General features: G+C 43.4%; 1 protein-coding gene across 5 annotated transcripts in view; it reads right to left on the bottom strand.

Moving 5' to 3' along the window:
- Positions 1-695: 695 nt before the first annotated feature.
- RPS6KC1 (ribosomal protein S6 kinase C1) overlaps positions 696-18,299 on the bottom strand; it is a 94,914-nt gene continuing 77,310 nt past the window's right edge. For 2 of the 5 annotated variants that reach the window (XR_007375106.1, XR_007375107.1), the window contains 4 exons: positions 12,384-12,466; positions 11,574-11,669; positions 6,931-8,805; positions 696-1,031 (listed from right to left, as the gene is read on the bottom strand). Coding sequence is in view for 1 of the 5 variants with exons in the window: in XM_048936057.1 (XP_048792014.1) it covers positions 8,695-8,805; positions 11,574-11,669; positions 12,384-12,466 (290 nt within the window). In the remaining 4 variants the exon portion in view is untranslated. Of the gene's footprint in view, positions 1,032-3,175; positions 8,806-11,573; positions 11,670-12,383; positions 12,467-18,299 lie in introns of those variants that run through there. The other 3 variants (XR_007375105.1, XR_007375104.1, XM_048936057.1) reach the window with 3 other exon arrangements.

Genomic DNA, 18,299 nt, shown 5'->3' with positions numbered 1-18,299 from the left:
CTAAAAAAAAGCGTACATTTCAGTGAAGCATCCTCTTTTGATCAGCCCTCAAAAATAAACCTTTTGATTAAAAAATTATCCACACACCAAAAGCACTTTGAAAGGGCCACTGAGATACTACAGAACGAAGAGGGTCTGCAGGAAGTCTCAGAAGGCACCTCCACTTTGTTTCCTATTGACAGCGTGAAAGAAGCCCTGACTTTCAACACTTTCTCTCTATTTAAGTGACAAAGGTCATTTCAAAATTTCCAAAACAGAAGCAAATCTTTAATTTTAGACACTATATTTCCAAAGATGAGGCCAACAATGTGACTAGATAATATACTGGCATGAAGGCGGATATTGTTGTGAAAACGGAGGGAGGTCAAAAAGCCGCCCCAAGCTATGGACAGGAGGCGACCAGTAGCACGAGTTCCACACCTCAGTGCCAGAAAAGCCAGCCCAAAACATACACACATCCTCACGTGCCTGTGTGCACGTGCTGTGTGGGGACCATGTATGGGGCCGTGCCGGTGCGGGGGCACATCGTGGGATCTTTGCTCTGCAAGGAGACCTGAGAGCAACATGGTAAAGCCAAGCTGCCAGGGTTTTATTGTGCAAACAACAAATAATACTATTTCTAGGAAAAGAAAAAAAAAAATATATATATTAAAAAATAATAATAATAACCATAGTAGTACATCTCTACAAGTCTTTGAATTAAATGGCATCCTGAAAGTCTCACATTTGCATCTTTCATACGCATCATATTGTGAAGCAGCAGCGTAATTGTTTCAGAGCCCTGGATGAAACAACACCAATGATTAAACAAGCAGGTTTAACTATCTCGCACTGACGAGGCATTTGTCAACACGGTCCCGGCATTTGTGCGTGCCGGCGGCACGTACTGTGCGGCTGCAGAGCCGAGCAGCTGCCTGTCAGCAGAAAGGTTCCCTGCGAGAACACTGCAGTGCAGACTCCATGCGACCCTCGGAGCCTCTTTCAGCTGCCTCCTCCTTCCCCATCCCTCTGGAGTCCTTCACCGGCATGTTCTGAATTAAAAGGGGGGAAAAAAAATCGTATCAGAATATTTCTGTGCATTTTCATATTAAAAGAGACTTAACCTTAGGCAAGTCTGCCTACACGTGCGAGCCAGAGCTAAAACAAAGTTGGGGAAAGGCGGCTTTGATTCACGGCTCGCGAACAGCTCCCGACAATCCCTTTAATAGAGCTCACCACATTAATGCAGCCCGAGCCACTTGTGACACCCATTAGGGCTAGGGAGAGCTCCCATACATGTATTTCAAGTAAGCGGCGCATTCCCAGGTCCCAGAAGCTGTCTTCATTACAAAAGTCTAATATATCAGAAGACAGAGGAAAGCTCAGCTTTTAGAATGCATTTTTTATTATTCAGCCTTCAGTGGAAATGTCACCTTTCTAAAGCAAGCTGTTATCATGCGTTTCCCATGCCAAACACATGGCCTCCAAGGAGAGGGTTTTATCTCTACATTTCTAGTGATTTGTATTTCTCTTTCAAAGAGCTCCATGCCTTAAGGCACCCGAAACGCTCTCAGCACAAGGAGGTAAGGTTACACGAGACACCGTGGAGCAGGACAAAAAGCAGGGCCGGGAGTCCAACGGTGGCCGGATGATCCCGGACCCTTTGGAGGCGTTGTTGCCACCCAAACCCCCCGTTGGAGCCCTCATGCCCACAGCAGCCATGGCAGCAGGGCCAGGCCAGGCAGCTGCCCCACGCCTGCCAAGCAGCCAGATGCTGCCACGCGCTGGCATCTGGGGCCTGGAAAAGCGGCCACCGCCTCCATTTGGCGGCGAATCCCGACCCCTCGACTGGAGACAAAAGGAGGAGAGCAGGAGGGGGAGAAGGGGCCTCTCCTGACAGTCTCACTGGTGACGATTTAGACAAAAACCTATTGTTTAAGGGCTAGCCAAATGAATAACTTTCGGAGGAGGAAAAAAAAAACCCACCAACCTTGTGCATTCTCAGTGCTGTCGGAGTCCAGGGTACAAGTACAAGGGATTATTTATGAAAAGAAATAACAAGGAAACCAGACGCCAGCCTTTCTCTGCCCCACTCTCTTTGGTCCCCCGAAGGGAAAGGAGCAGTACTGTTATGGCAGCCTCTCATCCTCACAGCTCAGGCCAGACACCAGCACCTGTCCTCTTAGAGGGCCCATAGCCGGTCCCAGCTCCTGCCACCCCCACATGGCTCCGCCTGGGCTGGGGTAGAAGAGTTCAGCCCAGTCCAGGGGCAGCAGCCGAGTGCCATGCTAAATGCACCCTTCAGAGAACGCTTCGGCTTATTTCTCTGGGCTGTGTATCCCTAAAGCTGGAAAGCAAATATAATCTCTATACCTCTTTTCAAGAACTTGGCTTCTAAATCAAGGGCAAACTCCTGACCCAGTGAAAACTCCCAGCAATGTGAAGAGGGCTGGGATTTCACACTGTGAGCTGCATTACCCTGCAGCAGTGTAACAAAGATAGTGAAGGGCCTGGAGGGCAAGGTGTGTGAAAGCGGCTGAGGTCCCTGGTTTGCTCAGCGCAGAGCAGAGGAGCTGAGGGGAGGCCTGATGGCAGCTGCAGCTCCTCACAGGGAGCAGAGAGCAGCGCTGAGCTCTGCTCTGTGTGACAGCGACAGGGCTGAGGGAATGGCATGGAGCTGCGTCAGGGGAGGGCAGCTGGGGGTGAGGGACAGGGCCTGCACCACAGGGCGGTGGGCATGGAACGGAGCTGTTTGAACAGCACTCAGACACAGGGTTTAAAAGTTGAGCAGTGCTGTGCGAATCCCAGAGATGTGTTAGATGTTCCTTGTGAGTCCCTTCCAACTCGGGATATTCCATGATTCTGAGGGGCCATTCCGTTCAGGATTGAGGAGCTCACATTTGCTTGGCTTGCAGGCCACTCTGAGGGACCATGGTCTGGGCTCAGAGGACTTCTCTTGAGATCAAACCAGGGCTGGGGCTGGAAATGAAGGAGGCAGAGCAGTAGGGAAGAAGGTTAAAAAAAGCCTGGAGAAAGGATATACACCACTTGGCTCCTGATCTTCTCCATGCCTGGTTCGTAAAGGAAGCTTATGAGCATGCAAATGTCAGAGCACAGTGCTCAAACAGGACCGCAGGCAGAGTGCAGCCAGCCGGCAGAAGGCCCTAAATCACAGTGCAGCGCTGTCCTCTCTCATGGAAGCTTCTTCTCTGCTGTTCCACCACTGTGCTGGGCACCATAAAACTTTCATTACTTACATGCTTCTGGGGTAAGCTATTTCCTAGCCCTTTTACAAGCCCAGCACTTTCATTCTGTGGGAGCAATCCTCTCTGTTTTCATCGTTACATGGGTATAACAGCTGCATCTAATAATCCACTCCCAGGTCCCAGCACTTTAGGACAGCATATCAGAAGCAGAGGCACAAAAAGAGCAAGAAAATCTGTGGCCAAGGCTGAAGGACACAATGCAGGAGATGAACAGAGGCAGCTAGGCAAATCTAGACAATACCCTAGAGATAAATGGCTCAGGGGTGTGAGAATCCAGCAGAATAGGGCACAGAGGAGTTTAGCTGGGAGGGGAAAACTACTAAGCAAGTGATCAGAATAAAACCAGAGCTTATTCTTCTTCACCTCACATTATGCTGGTGAGGCTCCAGGGATGCCTCCCACTATCTCCAGCTGCCCCTTCAGCCTCCATCCCTGCAGCACAGGAGGAGCCATCAGGTAATGCAGCCAGCAGAGACACTCCTTTTGTCCAGCTACACTGAACCTATTTTGGTTTGTGGCTTTGTCCTTTGCCACCACACAGCTCCTGCAGTGAGATGACACTGAGGCACAACAGCTGTCTCCAGGGCAGAGCAGAACAAGGCTAGCAAGGCTTTGCAGAGGACTGCTGATCAACATCTGCTCCTTCCCTGGCTGGCCCATCTTTATTCCACTTTGCCACTTGCCAATCAGCTTGCCTTACTGCATTGCCCCCAGAAGGACGTTTCCCAGACTTGCCAAACTTGTGATCTCGCAAAGCATCAAGGCACCTGCCTGCAGCCTTCCCAAGAGGTTGCCAATTCCCTGCTGCCCAGCAGTGTGCACATCTCCAGCCCTCCTGCCCATCATGGTGCCACCACAGCTTTCCGGCAGCAGCTCTAATCCCTCCTGACAGGTCCCTGGGCCAAGAAGATGGAGTCAGAGCTGCCTTTGGAGGAGGAGAGCTTCTAGTCTGCCAAGAAGCCATGAGGTCCCATTGTGGCAGCACATGGAGCTATAGCCTGCTGCTGGAAGGCTGGACAATTCTCTGCTGTGCCTAGGTTCGCTTCTTCTGGCCCACAGCAGCAGTGCAAGGGATTTCACTGCACAGCACTAGCAGGTTGGACCAAATCCACCACTTCCTCCATCCACCAGAATTGAGGCTTTTCTTGGGGATGCCTCACATTTGGGTCTGGGCTCCCCAGCTCCACTCTTGCAGGTGGTCCAATAGTGCAAGAGATGGCTTCGTGCTGCCAGTGTGACACTGCAGCCAGTAGCAGCTGCACGGCCCCTTTGAGCAGGCACCATTCCTCTTCCAGGAGCTGGCTCTGCTCCCCCTCCCCAAAGCTTCCCTCTGCAGCAGAGCTGCACCAGGCCCCCACCCACATTTGGTGGAAGACATGGCCCAAACAACGGCCCAGAAAGGGCTGCATTCACCTCACAGCAAAATCCACGTGGAGAGCAGAGATGCCAAGAAATCAACAAGTGCACTTTTTCATTTTATTGCTTAAATCACTGCCATAAATCTCACCAGAGAGGAAGTTTCTGTTTCTCCGGCTTCCTACTTAGTGTCCTTGAAAAAAACAAATGACACCACACTCAAAAAAAGCCCTCAGAGGTTTACTTCGCACTTCCCTGTGCGTTGTTATGCTGAGTGCTTCATTTAGAGCAGGCTGACCTCCCAGCCTTCTTCATCCCGCTGCCCTTCTCTGCGGGGACGCACCAAGGAACAGGTTTAGAAATGGAGAAAAGAGCCGAGTCGATGTTCCAGAGCAGCTAACCCTGCCAACTCAGCATCCCAAAGGGGTGCGGGGAGTCAGCATGACAATAACTGCTGTCTGAGAGGTGATTTTCACAGGAGATAGAGGAGCTAGGCAACAAGCACAGAAGCTGTGAATACAGCCATATAAAGCAAACAGTGTTACATCCCCTACATTTCATGAGAGGCAGTTTCTCCCTCATGTTTTGAGGGGGCTCTGGTGTGCTTCGCAGCAACTCAGCTCAATGCCAAAGGTCAAAGATCAAGAGAAGCTCAAAGAATATTGAAAAAGCTCAAAGAGGGGGGAAAGAAGGTGGAAAGGGGACCATGAGCACTCAGAGGATGTCAAAGCAGGCCAGGGTCTGTCAGAAGAGCAGAGCAGAGATGAGCAGAGCAAAGATAAAGGTGTTTAAAAATGAAAATGGGAGAAGGGATGGTCCAAGGAAAGATACTCATGGGTGTCAGAAGTCCGCGAAGAGAACATTGGGCAACACAGGGAAAAAGAAGGTCAGAGACGAGCAGACAACCAGAGAAGGACAGAGAGAAGATCAAGAAGAGGAGGTGAGAAGGAAGCAGCGCAAGAAGACAAGAGAAGGTCAGAGAAGATCCAAGAAAAGCAGAGAAGGTCAAGGAGGGTCAAAAAAAAGGTGACAGCAGGCTGCAGACAGTCAAGAAGAGCAGGGAAGAGATTTAAAAGTGAAGACAGGAGCAGAGGGGAGAGGAAAAGGTCAGAGAAAAGATGGTCTTAGAAGGTCAAAGAAGGTCAGTGAACAAGAGGCTGGAGACGGAGCGATCAGAAGAAAGGAGGAGGTCACAGAAAACCAAAAAGAAAGAGAAGGTCACAGAGCCTTCATATATTTTCTCTTTGAGGTTTTTTCAGTAGGAGACGAAAACATAATGGAGTGGTTCAACGGGGTGCAAGGAATTATCACTTCCAGACGTCCAAAGCCCGTCATCTGCTTTGCCTAAGTAGATGAGGAAAATCTATATGTCTATTTTACTGTACGACATCGTCTCACAGGAATTTCTGTGAACAAACTGGCAGTAAAGTAACAAACGTTTGAAAAAGTAAAGTAACAAACGTTTACTTTGCTATCAGCTGTTAGGTGTAACAGAAGGTGAAATGGATGCTGCACTCCTCAGCAGTCAGCAAAACAGAGATGTGCACCACAGGGCCTCATAACAAGCACCAGAGAGAAGATAACTCGGAATATTTTCCCAAGTCATTTAAGCCATTGATTAGGTACAAAGGAAATATAATATGTAAATATCAACAAAAAAATAGAATCCACCACCTATCTACCTATATATAAAACCAAGATTTTTCATGTGCCATTAGCTCCAGACTGTGCTTTCTTTAGCAAAATCATTATCTGAAGCTGTGGTAAAGTTATGAATAACAGCAGCATCGCAAAGGCGCAGTTACAGCAAACTGTCCTATCAAATGTCCTGTTCCTTCTCATCTAGACTTCCTCGTAACTCAACGCTGCACTTGAAAAAGAAATATTTCATTGTGTCCTTACTTAAACCAAATCAGTGAGAGCCATTGGTCGTTTGGTTCCCGCTAGAGCAGCGTTTTCCTTCTGCTGCTTGTCCTGCTGTGCTTGCTCACACTGCTTTCACCTATAACCAACACTGGCACAATCTGAACAAGAAAATGTTTTAAGTTAACACAGAAAAACCCTTTACTTTTTTTTTTTTTTTGAAAATAGTTATTGCCAGGCAAACACAGTGGGACAGGCGAATGGAACCCACAGTACGACGAGGTGGCACCAGCAGGCAGAGCTGCCAGGATGGAGGCAGGTGGCAGAGGGATGGAGGCCTCCCCTGAGCAATGAGCCCTCCAGAGTCACAGCCGGGGCAGCACTGGAAGGAAGCTCTGCATCAGCTCGGATTCTGCATTAGAGATTTCCTACCCTGTCGGCGCAGGAAGTCGTTCCTGTGGCTCACCTGAGGGAGTTCCTGTTATGAAGCCAGAGGGTGGTAGGTTGAAGCACAGTTTCTGAGAGTGATGTAATCTTGGACAGTGCTCCGTAGGCGGTGATACCAATGACCTGGTTACAACCTGCAGTGTTGTTACAGCCCCTCTGCTGGCCTGGTGATCACAAGAAAGGGAAGAAACAAAAAAAGAGGGGAGTGGAATAATTTTAAAAGGAAAAAAAAGTTTCCAGATTTCCTTTGTTTAAGTGAAGCATTTTCCTTTTCCACTTTATTTCAATACACCAACCTGGTGTCTAACAGATGGAGACTGTGCAGATGCACTTTGGGGAATGCTCATAAAACGCGCTGCTAAAATACAAATGGAAGGATACAACTTCCCCCCCACTCCCCCCCCCCAAAAAAAAAGTCAATTCAAAAATCATTGCTGTCACCTCATTTTCCCAAAGGAGTCTGGTCTTTGTTCTCCGGATAAAGCTGGGGAGAAGTTTTATCCGAAGTTTAACAACAAGAGAGAGAGCAAAGGGAACATTTAGAAAAGAACACAGATCCATAATCTGTACAACATTACAGTGTGCAGTGTTTGTACATCGGGAACCTGTACAAGCATGGCTGATTAGCAGCAACCACAGCACACAGCACAATATTCTGCATCCCTTGTGTCCTTCTCCCATTCTCTGGACCTTACCAACAAGCAAACAGGTCAGCTAGCTGGCTCGCTCCAGGGTTTGCTCAGAGATGACACCAAGTCACTCAGTGCGAGCAAATCCCCACGCTCCTTCCTGCTCGAGCAGCAGAGTGGGTGAAGGCTTTCTTTGATTTATTCAGATCATTAACAAATAGAAAGTTCAGAAGCTTCCTCAAGCAGAAAACAAGAAGAAAGGGTTTTTCCTGAAGAAATAGTTAAAAATAGGACACTTAGAGGAAGTGAAGTTCATTAAGTGCTAAGTAGTGGCTACAATGACGAAGAGAAGAGCTTTTCCTTTTGTAATCTATACATTTATTTAGCACTGTGTCTTCTTGCTCCTTATCAAGTTGCAAAAGCAGTGTTTATCTGGCTGAGGGAAAGGTCTCCCTTTCTGTAGTGACGTTAACACGTAGCTCATCAAATATAACAGAGTCAAGAGTTTTAAACAGGCAGTGCCAGCCAACAAAGTACAACATTTGACAGCATTATTTGCCTTTTATATGCTCTTTCCACTGTTTGAAGTGATATGCCATTTTCAAGACACATTCCACAGTATTATGCAACAGCTTTCTTACTTTTTAATGGATATACTATTTTTAATGTGTCAAGTTTTGCAGAAAGCATTTTAGTATTTCATTCAGCATATACCATTAATAAATTATTTGTTCCCCTCCCTCCTCCAGCTGCACTTAGCATAGGGAAATGGTCTACTGACATACAGTATAAAAGATACTTTCAACTGGCACACTCTACAGACGCTTCCATCACCAGACAAAGCACCAGGAGGGCACTGTCACTTAGCTGACAGTCTGGCAGCGTGAAGCATGCTAGGCAGCAGTTTCATCACAAATCACCCTTTGGTGAAAAGACTTACACACACATAGCAGCCAGTTGCCATAAAAACAAGCTAGCACCCTGCACAATGGTGAGTCCTGTTAAAAGTGTTTGCTTTTGGCATGATTGGTCCAGCGTCCTTCAGTTAGAACGTCCAAGGATTTGGGACACCCGAAGGAAGAAAGTTGGTGTTGTTCTGTGCCAGAGAAAATTGTCCACTTGACCTGAGTTTGTTCCGAGGGCGAGCGCATCTCTCATTTCACCAGATCTGCCCATTCTATGAGGGCAAAAAATGGATGGGATTTGATGTCTTCAACACCAGCAACGCCAGCACCAAGACGCTCCACAGGATTAAACTGCAAAAGCTTGATATAAAAAAAAAAAAAAATATATATATATATATATGATTCAGTGAGTAAGAACAAAAACAACCGCTTAAAAGTTCCGTAAAGGTCTAAGGTAAAGGATATCCCACCGTTTTCCTGCTCTTTGAGTTACTTTCAAGAGTGTGAAGCACACTTGAAATTCCTAAAATGCAGTAAATGGAAGACTCTCTTTTCCTTGAGTCTCAGTGATACAGTCTTCAGAGAGTACTGATCACAGCATGCAATACCCTGAAGCACTGTACACTGGGACTTCATTTTAAGCATAACCTCGTTTTTAAAAAGAGAACAGCAGCCAGAGCCTACATCTGTAGAGCTCTGGCCACTGCATTTGCTTCATGTTAACCTTTGCTCACACCACTGCAATAAGGCTACATCAGGGACGCTGGTCTGTAACTTTCCATTTCATGAGTTGCCAGTTGTTCCTAAAATATGGCAGTCAGGTCTCTGTTTCTTTAAATAAAAAAAAAAAAGAAAAAGTTTTGAAGAGTTCTACAAATGCATTAAGATTGAATAATCAAAATCCCAGCGGTTAAAAAAGAAAACAAAACAAACAAAACAACAGCATAAGGGCTCCATGGAAATTTCCTGAGATTCAGCACCTCATTCCCTTTCTAGTTGTACATCACATGCTGAATTCATGTGCAAAGGAAATCACAATATTTACATCTGTTTAAAGATATCAATCCACATAAAAGGGAATGCAAAGGTAACACTCTGAAGATATTAATAAAGACACACAAAAATATTTTGCACTTCCAGAGAATTGTTTATCCTCTATTCAATTACACTCAGTACAAAGGCACGATTTCTTTCTTGCTCTTTCTGCAATAGCTAATAGGATAACTTCTCCCAGTTGTCTCCTGGAACAACATGTACTCATATCTTAATGCACTCAACATCTAAGTGAGTCTACTTCAATAAACACATGAATTTACACATTCTAAGATAGCTTTGCTATTTGCAATTGTAATGTCACATAGTAAAGGTAACTTGGTGACAGTGAATGGTGCTGCTCTGAGATCTTCCACAAGACAGCACAAGCTGCCACTGTCCCTCTGCCTTCTGCTGAACTGTAACTCTGTGTAGCTGAACACTGAGCCCAGAGAGTTATTCTGTGATGCTTTGACCTTGGCAGTGTAGGGAAGGAAAGTCGCAGTGACAAATTGCTATCCATGCCAAGAGAGCTTTCTTCCTTTTCCTGACAAGGCTTCCTCAACAAATGAATGGCAGCTTCCTTGGATAGTCACACAACAAAAATGTGATTTACTAGCTCATAGAGCTGAACCTCCACCTGACACGTCACCAGCCTGCATCAGAAGGCTTAACCTAACAGGCACTGGGGTGACTGTCCTCTGAACAGATTATGGTCTTGCAATATATCTGAAAGTGACAGATGTATCTCTTCCACTTACATTCCAAGTGGCAAAAAAGCCACTCTTTGGCATATATGAAAGCAGGCAACACATTAGTCTGCACAGAACAATCCCGTATTGACAGGGAAAAGTGAACTGGATGACTTCGTTTGTCTTCATTTTCAGTATTAGAAGGGAAGAATTCCCTTCATTGAGCTGGTATTGCTTTTCTTTATCCATTTAAGTCACGTTGCACTTGTAGGTGAGGGCAAAAGTTTGCCACCATCTAACAAAATAAATGCAGGTTCAACAAAAATGGGATTTTTCTTTCATCACTCCCCTTCCTATCCTTGCCAGAAACACAGAAATGCATATGAAAGCACTTTCAAATCTGGAGGTTCAAACTTCGGGTTGCCTGTCCACTCATCATTCAACACTAACAGTGCAGAAATCAGTCACAAGGGCTTTTGACTTGCTGAATATTCAAAAAGTCCTTCCTTCATTTTCTTCAGAAACTATTTTTTCATTTTCTTCCGTTCAGATCTTCATCTAGGAGATGTTATTTTGTACATATTCACTAGCCAGATACTCTCCACTCAAAGCTGAACACCACTGCTCACGTCTATTATTTATTCAGCTCAAATGGAATAGGTCTGATCTAGGCCCCACTTGCACAGATAGGTCAAAATTAACTACAGGGAGGAAGACAGTGTTACCTGAAATTCAAGACTCTACACAGACAAGTTATTTATTTTCCTCAGTTGTGACAACTTAAATCTAATTAGTTTGAAAATATGTGGTATAGCACTCTGGAAGTTTGTCTGTATTTTAAAGTTTCCCATTTAGCTTTTTGCCTAACCTAACAGTTATCTTCCTCTTACAGAAGTCAGACTATTCACATTTGGAAGTCCTTCATCCAGGATTTCCTGAAGCACAGCAAATTTTCAACCAGATTTTCAACAAGTGGTTGACACTTCAAATCATTGTCTTACGAGTTTCATGGCACTTTGAGCCATCTTGTTTGATTGGCTTCAATATTTTCCAGTTTAATTCATTTCATCACAAACGTTTCCAATAACAGCTAGGACAGAATTCCTAAAATGGCCACGTATCACCAATAGGTGTTGCCAAAGCACCCAATATTGACCAAACTTGTTCTTTGGAGAAACAGCAGAGCGCTCTGTTTTCTACAGATGCACCAGGAAACAGAAGTCAGTTTCCAGATGCAACAAACCAGTCAGGCAAAAATCATCAGTTGCTGACAAAAGACCCATCCACATTCCTATCAGCAGCTTTTTCTTTTTACAATAATTTCCACAAGAACAGCTCAGGTATATAAGTATTCATCTAGACTGCACATGTACCCATAGAAAATAATTTTTCCCCCGCAGTCACCTGCTGAATCAGCGACCTGGCTTCCTTTGATACATGGTCTGGTATACTTAAAGAAGTATGAGTGTTTATTCCTGATGGATGGCACTCGACCAGGGTCTGGAAAAAAAGTCAGATACATTTATTAACTCAAAAAAATGTAGTGCTGGACTATCTTCTAGTGTACATGTCAATTAACACACACGGCTAAAATGTCAGTGCTTCCTAGTTTGAAATATTGGTTCTGAAGGGAACCACTACAGATACTGAAGTACCCCTAGAGATTTGCCATTAGAACATTTACATCATAATGCTCTTGCTCTATTGCTCAAACTTGAAAAGTTTTGGAGTTTGGTGAATTTCGCTTTCTTCACATGGAACTGCCAAATAGCCACTATTTTTCAATTTGGCTGAGCACCCTGTCTTCACATACTGAAATCAGCATTCCTTAGAGGTGCTGGTATCTTCCTGTCTCAATGTAAGATAATTCTGCATCACCACACCAGTGTGAGACCTCCCAGTGCAGGCAACAAGAGAGTCTGCTCAGGCTTGAATTAATATGTCACTGCAACACACAACATTTAGACTATCCCAGAGAATAGTGCTGAAACAAAGATATCTGTCAGGGCAAAAAACGTACTAAATGTTCAGGAGGGATATTAGAGAGCTTCGATTTTACTGTGGTTGAGAGAACAGCATTGGTTTTGGCTATTTTTTCAGTCCTGAGCTTGATGTAACTTTATGAAGTTATTCTGAAGCTTGAGCGTGCTTAATTTCTCTGGCCATGAAGACATAGCAGATCAAGGATACTTTATAATGCAGCTTGTCCCCTACCTTCCCTGTGAGCAGTTCAAAAAGAATGGCACCCAGGCTCCACCAGTCACAGGCTTCTGTCTCTTCTAGGATAGCTCCAACCTCTGAACATGAGACATTTCAATTAATATTAAAAAGGTCAGTTACACCTTCAGAATTAACATATATTTACAAGGTGACTGTTTAATGCTGACAGAACATATACTAAATACCACAGAGCTTTCATTACGCCTGCAATTTAGTTAGCCCTTTAGCCACCTACAGATTGCATTGTTCAAACACAGCAACACTACACATTTCATGCATAATTTGCTTTTTCCTTGCACACACAGGCATTTTCAAGACTTTTAGGAATTATGGTTAGGATTCTGCTACACTGAAACTGGACAGTGACAGATGGTAAAGCAAAACACATTTACAGAATTTACTCTGGTTAGAAGAGCTAGACTGGCAAGTTTGACCTGAGGCATCCATAAAAGCAATACAAGAGAGTTTATAATCGCCAACTGCACACTTTAATTTTGTCTTGGAGGGCAGGATTCATCTCATGGCCAACCCATAGTCTGTGCTGTGAACACCATAGCAGGCTGTTCACAACAGCCTCCTGTCCGCTGAGAACTAGATGGAGACGCTAAATCTACTCCGCATAGCCTAGACATGGGCAGTAATTGCACTGCTACAGCTCAGCCCGAGCTCACCTTAGCTACCTAGGAATAAAAAGTTTTCCCTAGCAACCAGCAAGAATCCAGTGCCATCTTTTGCTGTCCACGATCCAGCAGTAGCGGAGAGGTGAGGTGGGACTTGTGTCAGCCATTGTGTGTATAAGAGCACGATGCACGCAGCAAACTTGGCCTTCAATGACTCAGGCTTTAAACTGCAGAAAATATTAAATACAAACACACCACACAGTCTGCTCTGTATCAGTCAGAAAAACAGATTGTAACGAAGATGAAATCTTCATTTTGACTGTCAAAGATGCAGAAGCTGTACTAAAACAGATTTGGTGGCAAAAGGCACACCAGATTCCCAACAAAGGACACCAATTAGCATACAATCACACAGCCATTCCTGTGAAAAGCATAAAGGCTCTTTAGAAAAATCCTGCTCATCACTTTATGGAGCTTACTGTGAACGTGGCCAAGGAGAGCTACAGATGAGTCAGACTCCAGCATCAGGGAAAGGAACATCATCATCCCAGAGCTTCCCTAGTGGTGTACACACTGAGCAGGGGGTGTGCAGAAAGCTCCCTTTGGGGGAGATGCTCAGGACCTCAAAGGATGAGCCTGAGGTCACTGCTGCAAGAGGCCAGAAGGATGGATCACACGTGCTTCTTTAGGCAGGACATCACTCACGGCGAAGTTTTTTGTACAGTTAATAGCATTTACCTCTCCAGTATATCACTGTAAGGGTGCCATATGTTGGCATTTATCCCACTCCTTACAGACTAATACTTCTATCAGTATTGAGGAACACTTACAAAGATATAACGGCAGTCACATGACAAACTTATTGGTTTAACTGTATTTCATACATGTTTTAAGATCCCAGGCATGCATCTAAAGAATCTCAATGTAAGTTGAGACAACTTATACGAAAATCAAAATCTGCTCCTACAAGTTAATTTTATTTTAGAAAGAGAAATCTTCATGACATTTGTCGTGTGAAAAAAGAAGGGAAAAAAACCCCTCAGGCCTTTCTATGTTAAATGCGTGGTAAAAGGTTTTTATAGCATCTCCCAGTAACACCTATACGGTAGAAATGCCTTTCCAGTCTGGCTGTGATTTCCTAGTGCTAAATGATCCAATGCTGTACATTCAAAAATAGCATTATATGTAAACTAAAATCTGAAGACAAACACTTCAGGCAGCTTTAGAGTTTTCTTTTCTTTATGTCTTCTAAACAAATGGATGTTTTTATTATAAGTTCAATTCCGGAATCATTTGAGGATAAGGACAGCTAAGCCAAGAGTTACTTACAACTGATTACTACTTCCTCAACTCCCATACTGCCAGTAACTTCCCCATATCGACATACCTTAAATTTTAGCATAATGCCCCAAAAGGAGGCAGTCTATTCCTCCCTAGTGACACTGAAGGAACCTCAGAACTAACATTTAAAGGGGATGGACCTCTTGAAAAACAGTCTAAAATAAACACATAAATAAATAAATAAGCCTCAGCCACAAGTGAAAAAAATTGTCCTTCTGATCACAGAGAAGAAATATTATAGAAAATTCATTTCTAATTTTTGGTCTTATATCCTTTCATGTTGGCAGTTGCAGGTGCTGAAGGTTCTTTGAAGCATCAAACTTACAGGTCACTTTTCACAGAAACACACTGTGTGTCACAAGAAGTTGATGTAACCCTACTTCACTGATCAAGCAAATGGACACAGAGCAAGTGTCAAGAAGTAAACTAGAGTCTGTTTCTCCAAAATCCAAACTCATACTTTTACAGAAGCATTTCCACTATCCACCAAGCCAAAATAAACATCACTACAGAACTCTTGCAAGAAGAGCACTGAATTCTTCCATCCCTCTTATCTGTGACAAAACAACAGAATTGGGATAAAAAGAGAATGGCCAAACTGTGCAGGCTGAGATGTATGGAAAGTCTCTGGCTGGGTTCTCATACACAGAACAGAAATGGGTCTGTGATAAGTCATCTAAACCAACACAGGAGAGAACATGGAAAATTCAGCTGAGAGGAACATCTAAATACCCTTTTTACAAAAACTAAACGTTAGCTCCTCTTTTCTCCCACTGTCTGCTGTCCCGCTGCTTTCCCTAGGTCCCACAGTTTCCTTACTTTGGACTAACATGAATGTTTTCCTTAAAAATAAAAACACAAAAATCAATGTGAATACTACAGATAAACATGTGTTGTTTACATTCCCTTACTTTGAACAGGTCACATTACTTCTGATGCAGTACACCGATCGTAACTTCAGGATATCACATCAATATTACTGCATTTTATCTCAACTGCACATCATGGGAAAATTTAGAAACTATAGATTATGAAGTGCTTTCAAGTGATAGAGTAGCCAGCTAATGTAATATACCACACAGGGCATATGCTTTTTTTAAAGCTCTAATGTCGCAATAAATCTGAACTACAATATCTGCCTTCACTAAGAAAACATTTTCATCTCAATCCATCAGCAAAGTAATTTAAACAATAAATGGTGGTGACCCATAAGCCTAAGTGAAGAACATGGGGATATTTGTGCCAATTCTTTACTTCATGAACCTTGAAATCAAGGACCTTGTCCACATTTGTACAAACATAAACATGCGCGCACACATGCATAGCGTTGGTGTTTCTAGGACTAACATCACAATATCTGCAGAAAAAAAAATATTCTTATTTTCAAATACAAGATCCTTTTGAACTGAATAAACAAAAAGCAAGGTGAGAAAATAAAACCAGTAGCTTTATCAATTTTATTCAACTTCATTAAAAACTTCCTTCTCTTCTTTTCCCAGCATATGTCCATACAGTAGCTAGCACCAACTAGCACACTTGCTCAATTCCAGCACAGAAACAACAGTAACAGCAGTAGTTCGGCTAAACTGAAGGGAAGAAGATTTGTAAGATGCTAACAGATTCAGACTGAGGCAGATGGTTCAGGTAAACAGCTTCTCTACCCAGCACTGTCCCTCTAGAGAACTGGCAAACTCAACTGAAAGGCTTTTTTTTTTTTTTAGTGTTTCCATACTTATCTCAGTATTTGCACCTCACTTCCTAATACGGGATCTGTAGCTGACAACGTGCTGTGCTTTCAAACAGAAGTGCCAATTCCAAAGCAGAAGAGCAGAACTTCACATCTTTTGAACACACACACCGCTGATAACATTATTAACAGTGATGCTGATATTCTTTATACTGGACCTTAATCCAAAATACATCCTTTCATTCTGAAGGATTTCAAAGGCTTTTACAACTATCCCTCAAATATATTCTCCTGAGAATTGTTTCTTCCAGGGCTCCTGATGAGCTCACACAGACACTAAAAAAAAAGAAGCCAGGCTTAAAGCTAGTCAAGTGGACTTGGAAATTCACTGTGCAACTGAGGCCCAGTCACTTGCAAACGATAAGGAGCATAAAGTCAATCAAACTTTTCAGGATAAACTGTAACATCCAAAGACGCATCCGAATTAGGAACAAGACCTGAAATCAGTTCATGACAAAACAGGGTCTACACGGAGAAACTGCTTATCCAAACACCTGAGAGTCAGGATTAGCATTGCACTGAGATGGAATTAAGAGGGCAGCATTTGAATCTCGATGGATTGATAAGATTTTCAAAAGCCATGGGATCCCTTTCCCTTATTCCGCATTTCAAGCAGAAACAGCATACCTTCAAGTACTGCTTCTGCACTGATAGGAAAACAAGGGCATCCATCTGAACTGCCATCAGGTGTCTAGAACAGTTAAGGAGGAAATGGACTTGTCCAACACTCTGAAAACACCAGACACAAAATTTTCCCTTCCGCTGCCATTAAGATAAACAGCATTGCATGAAAATCCATTAGAGTCGCTTCAGAAATTCTATTTACCTTACACTCATTTAATTTTAAAAGCTTACTTTTTTATCTTATTTTAATATCTATAAATGTAAAGAAGCATTTGCAGAGAACCAAGGAAAATGAACCCAAGCTAATTTACTCTATGTAGATTCAGTCAGCCAAGATATAAGATACACTCACTAAATAACATATCACGCAAGCAGTCATAATGCTTTGCCTAAAATGCTTCAGCAATTTATAAAGCACAGTACTGAACCATCTACTCTTAAATATAAAAAGTTTATCATGGCCTTTAAACAATAAAGTAGTGAAGCAAGTGCAATGAACATCTGCTAAGATCAAATGAAGTATGAAAATAGGAAGTTTCAGCTTAAAGGTATCAATAACATACGAGCTTCTACATTCCTCTTTGGAAGAAATTTCCTCACGTCATTAACAGAAAAAAAAAAAAAATTAGAAGCAACTCCTTTTTTTATTTTTTGTCCTCTTAGCAACCCAAGATGGAATTAAAACTTCCTTTAAAATAATCAGGTGGCCATAGAGACAAAGAAACCTTTTACCGCTCCGTTAACAAAAGAAAGCAAACACTGTTTAACCCTTCAGCTATCTCTACTTATTTTCGAAAGGCATCTTCAAGTTTCAGCTCCATTATTAAAACATAACAGCAACAGAAAACAATTGCAGGTAAATTACAGTTTCTTCCAGAGTTGTTAGATGCCCTTTATGTCAGCCAGATAAGAAAACTATAAATCAACAGCCTCAGTACATCTCACTGCTTACTAGTTAAAGTCTGCAAAAGCTGAAGGAGAAGGTATTTCAGCTACAACACACAGTGTACTTGCAGCACGCCTGAGTGCCCAGCCACATCGTGTTGTTTTCAGAAAATACCTGCTGCCCTCTCCAAACCTTTGCTTTCAACTACTTTCTCCAGGCTTACGACAGCTTGCTATTTTGGGAGCAGTCAGCTGTTATTGTTCTCTTTGGGACACTCCGGTGTCTTTGGAGAGCTGGACACCCCCAAAGGGTTGCACAGTCGTTACTCCCAGCTTCACAACCATCACTGCTTTTTCTGCAGCTTCAGACTTTTCCTCGTTATTCACAACAGCCACATAGTCGTCACGTTAATGTTCAGTCCCATTTCCTATCGTCAGAGCTTTTAAAATCAAGAGAGCCTGTCCTTTTACACTTGCTGCTCTAAATCCATTCATCTGCCCCGTTCCCCGACCCTTTTTTTCTTTAGGATCATCCTGAAACATTAACGTCACACAAAAAGCTACAACAGAGTCAGAGATAACATCGAGGAAGTCCAGTCTCGCACTAACCGTGAGACCAACCCACCCCTCGACACCTCTCGGGGTCAATGGCACTTTAATCCACCACCGCTATTTTGCTTCTTAAACAGTCTA

This window comes from Lagopus muta, chromosome 2, assembly GCF_023343835.1.
Source record: "Lagopus muta isolate bLagMut1 chromosome 2, bLagMut1 primary, whole genome shotgun sequence".
NCBI classification, from domain to species: Eukaryota; Metazoa; Chordata; class Aves; order Galliformes; family Phasianidae; genus Lagopus; species Lagopus muta.
This window is presented reverse-complemented; position numbering and strand designations above follow the sequence as displayed.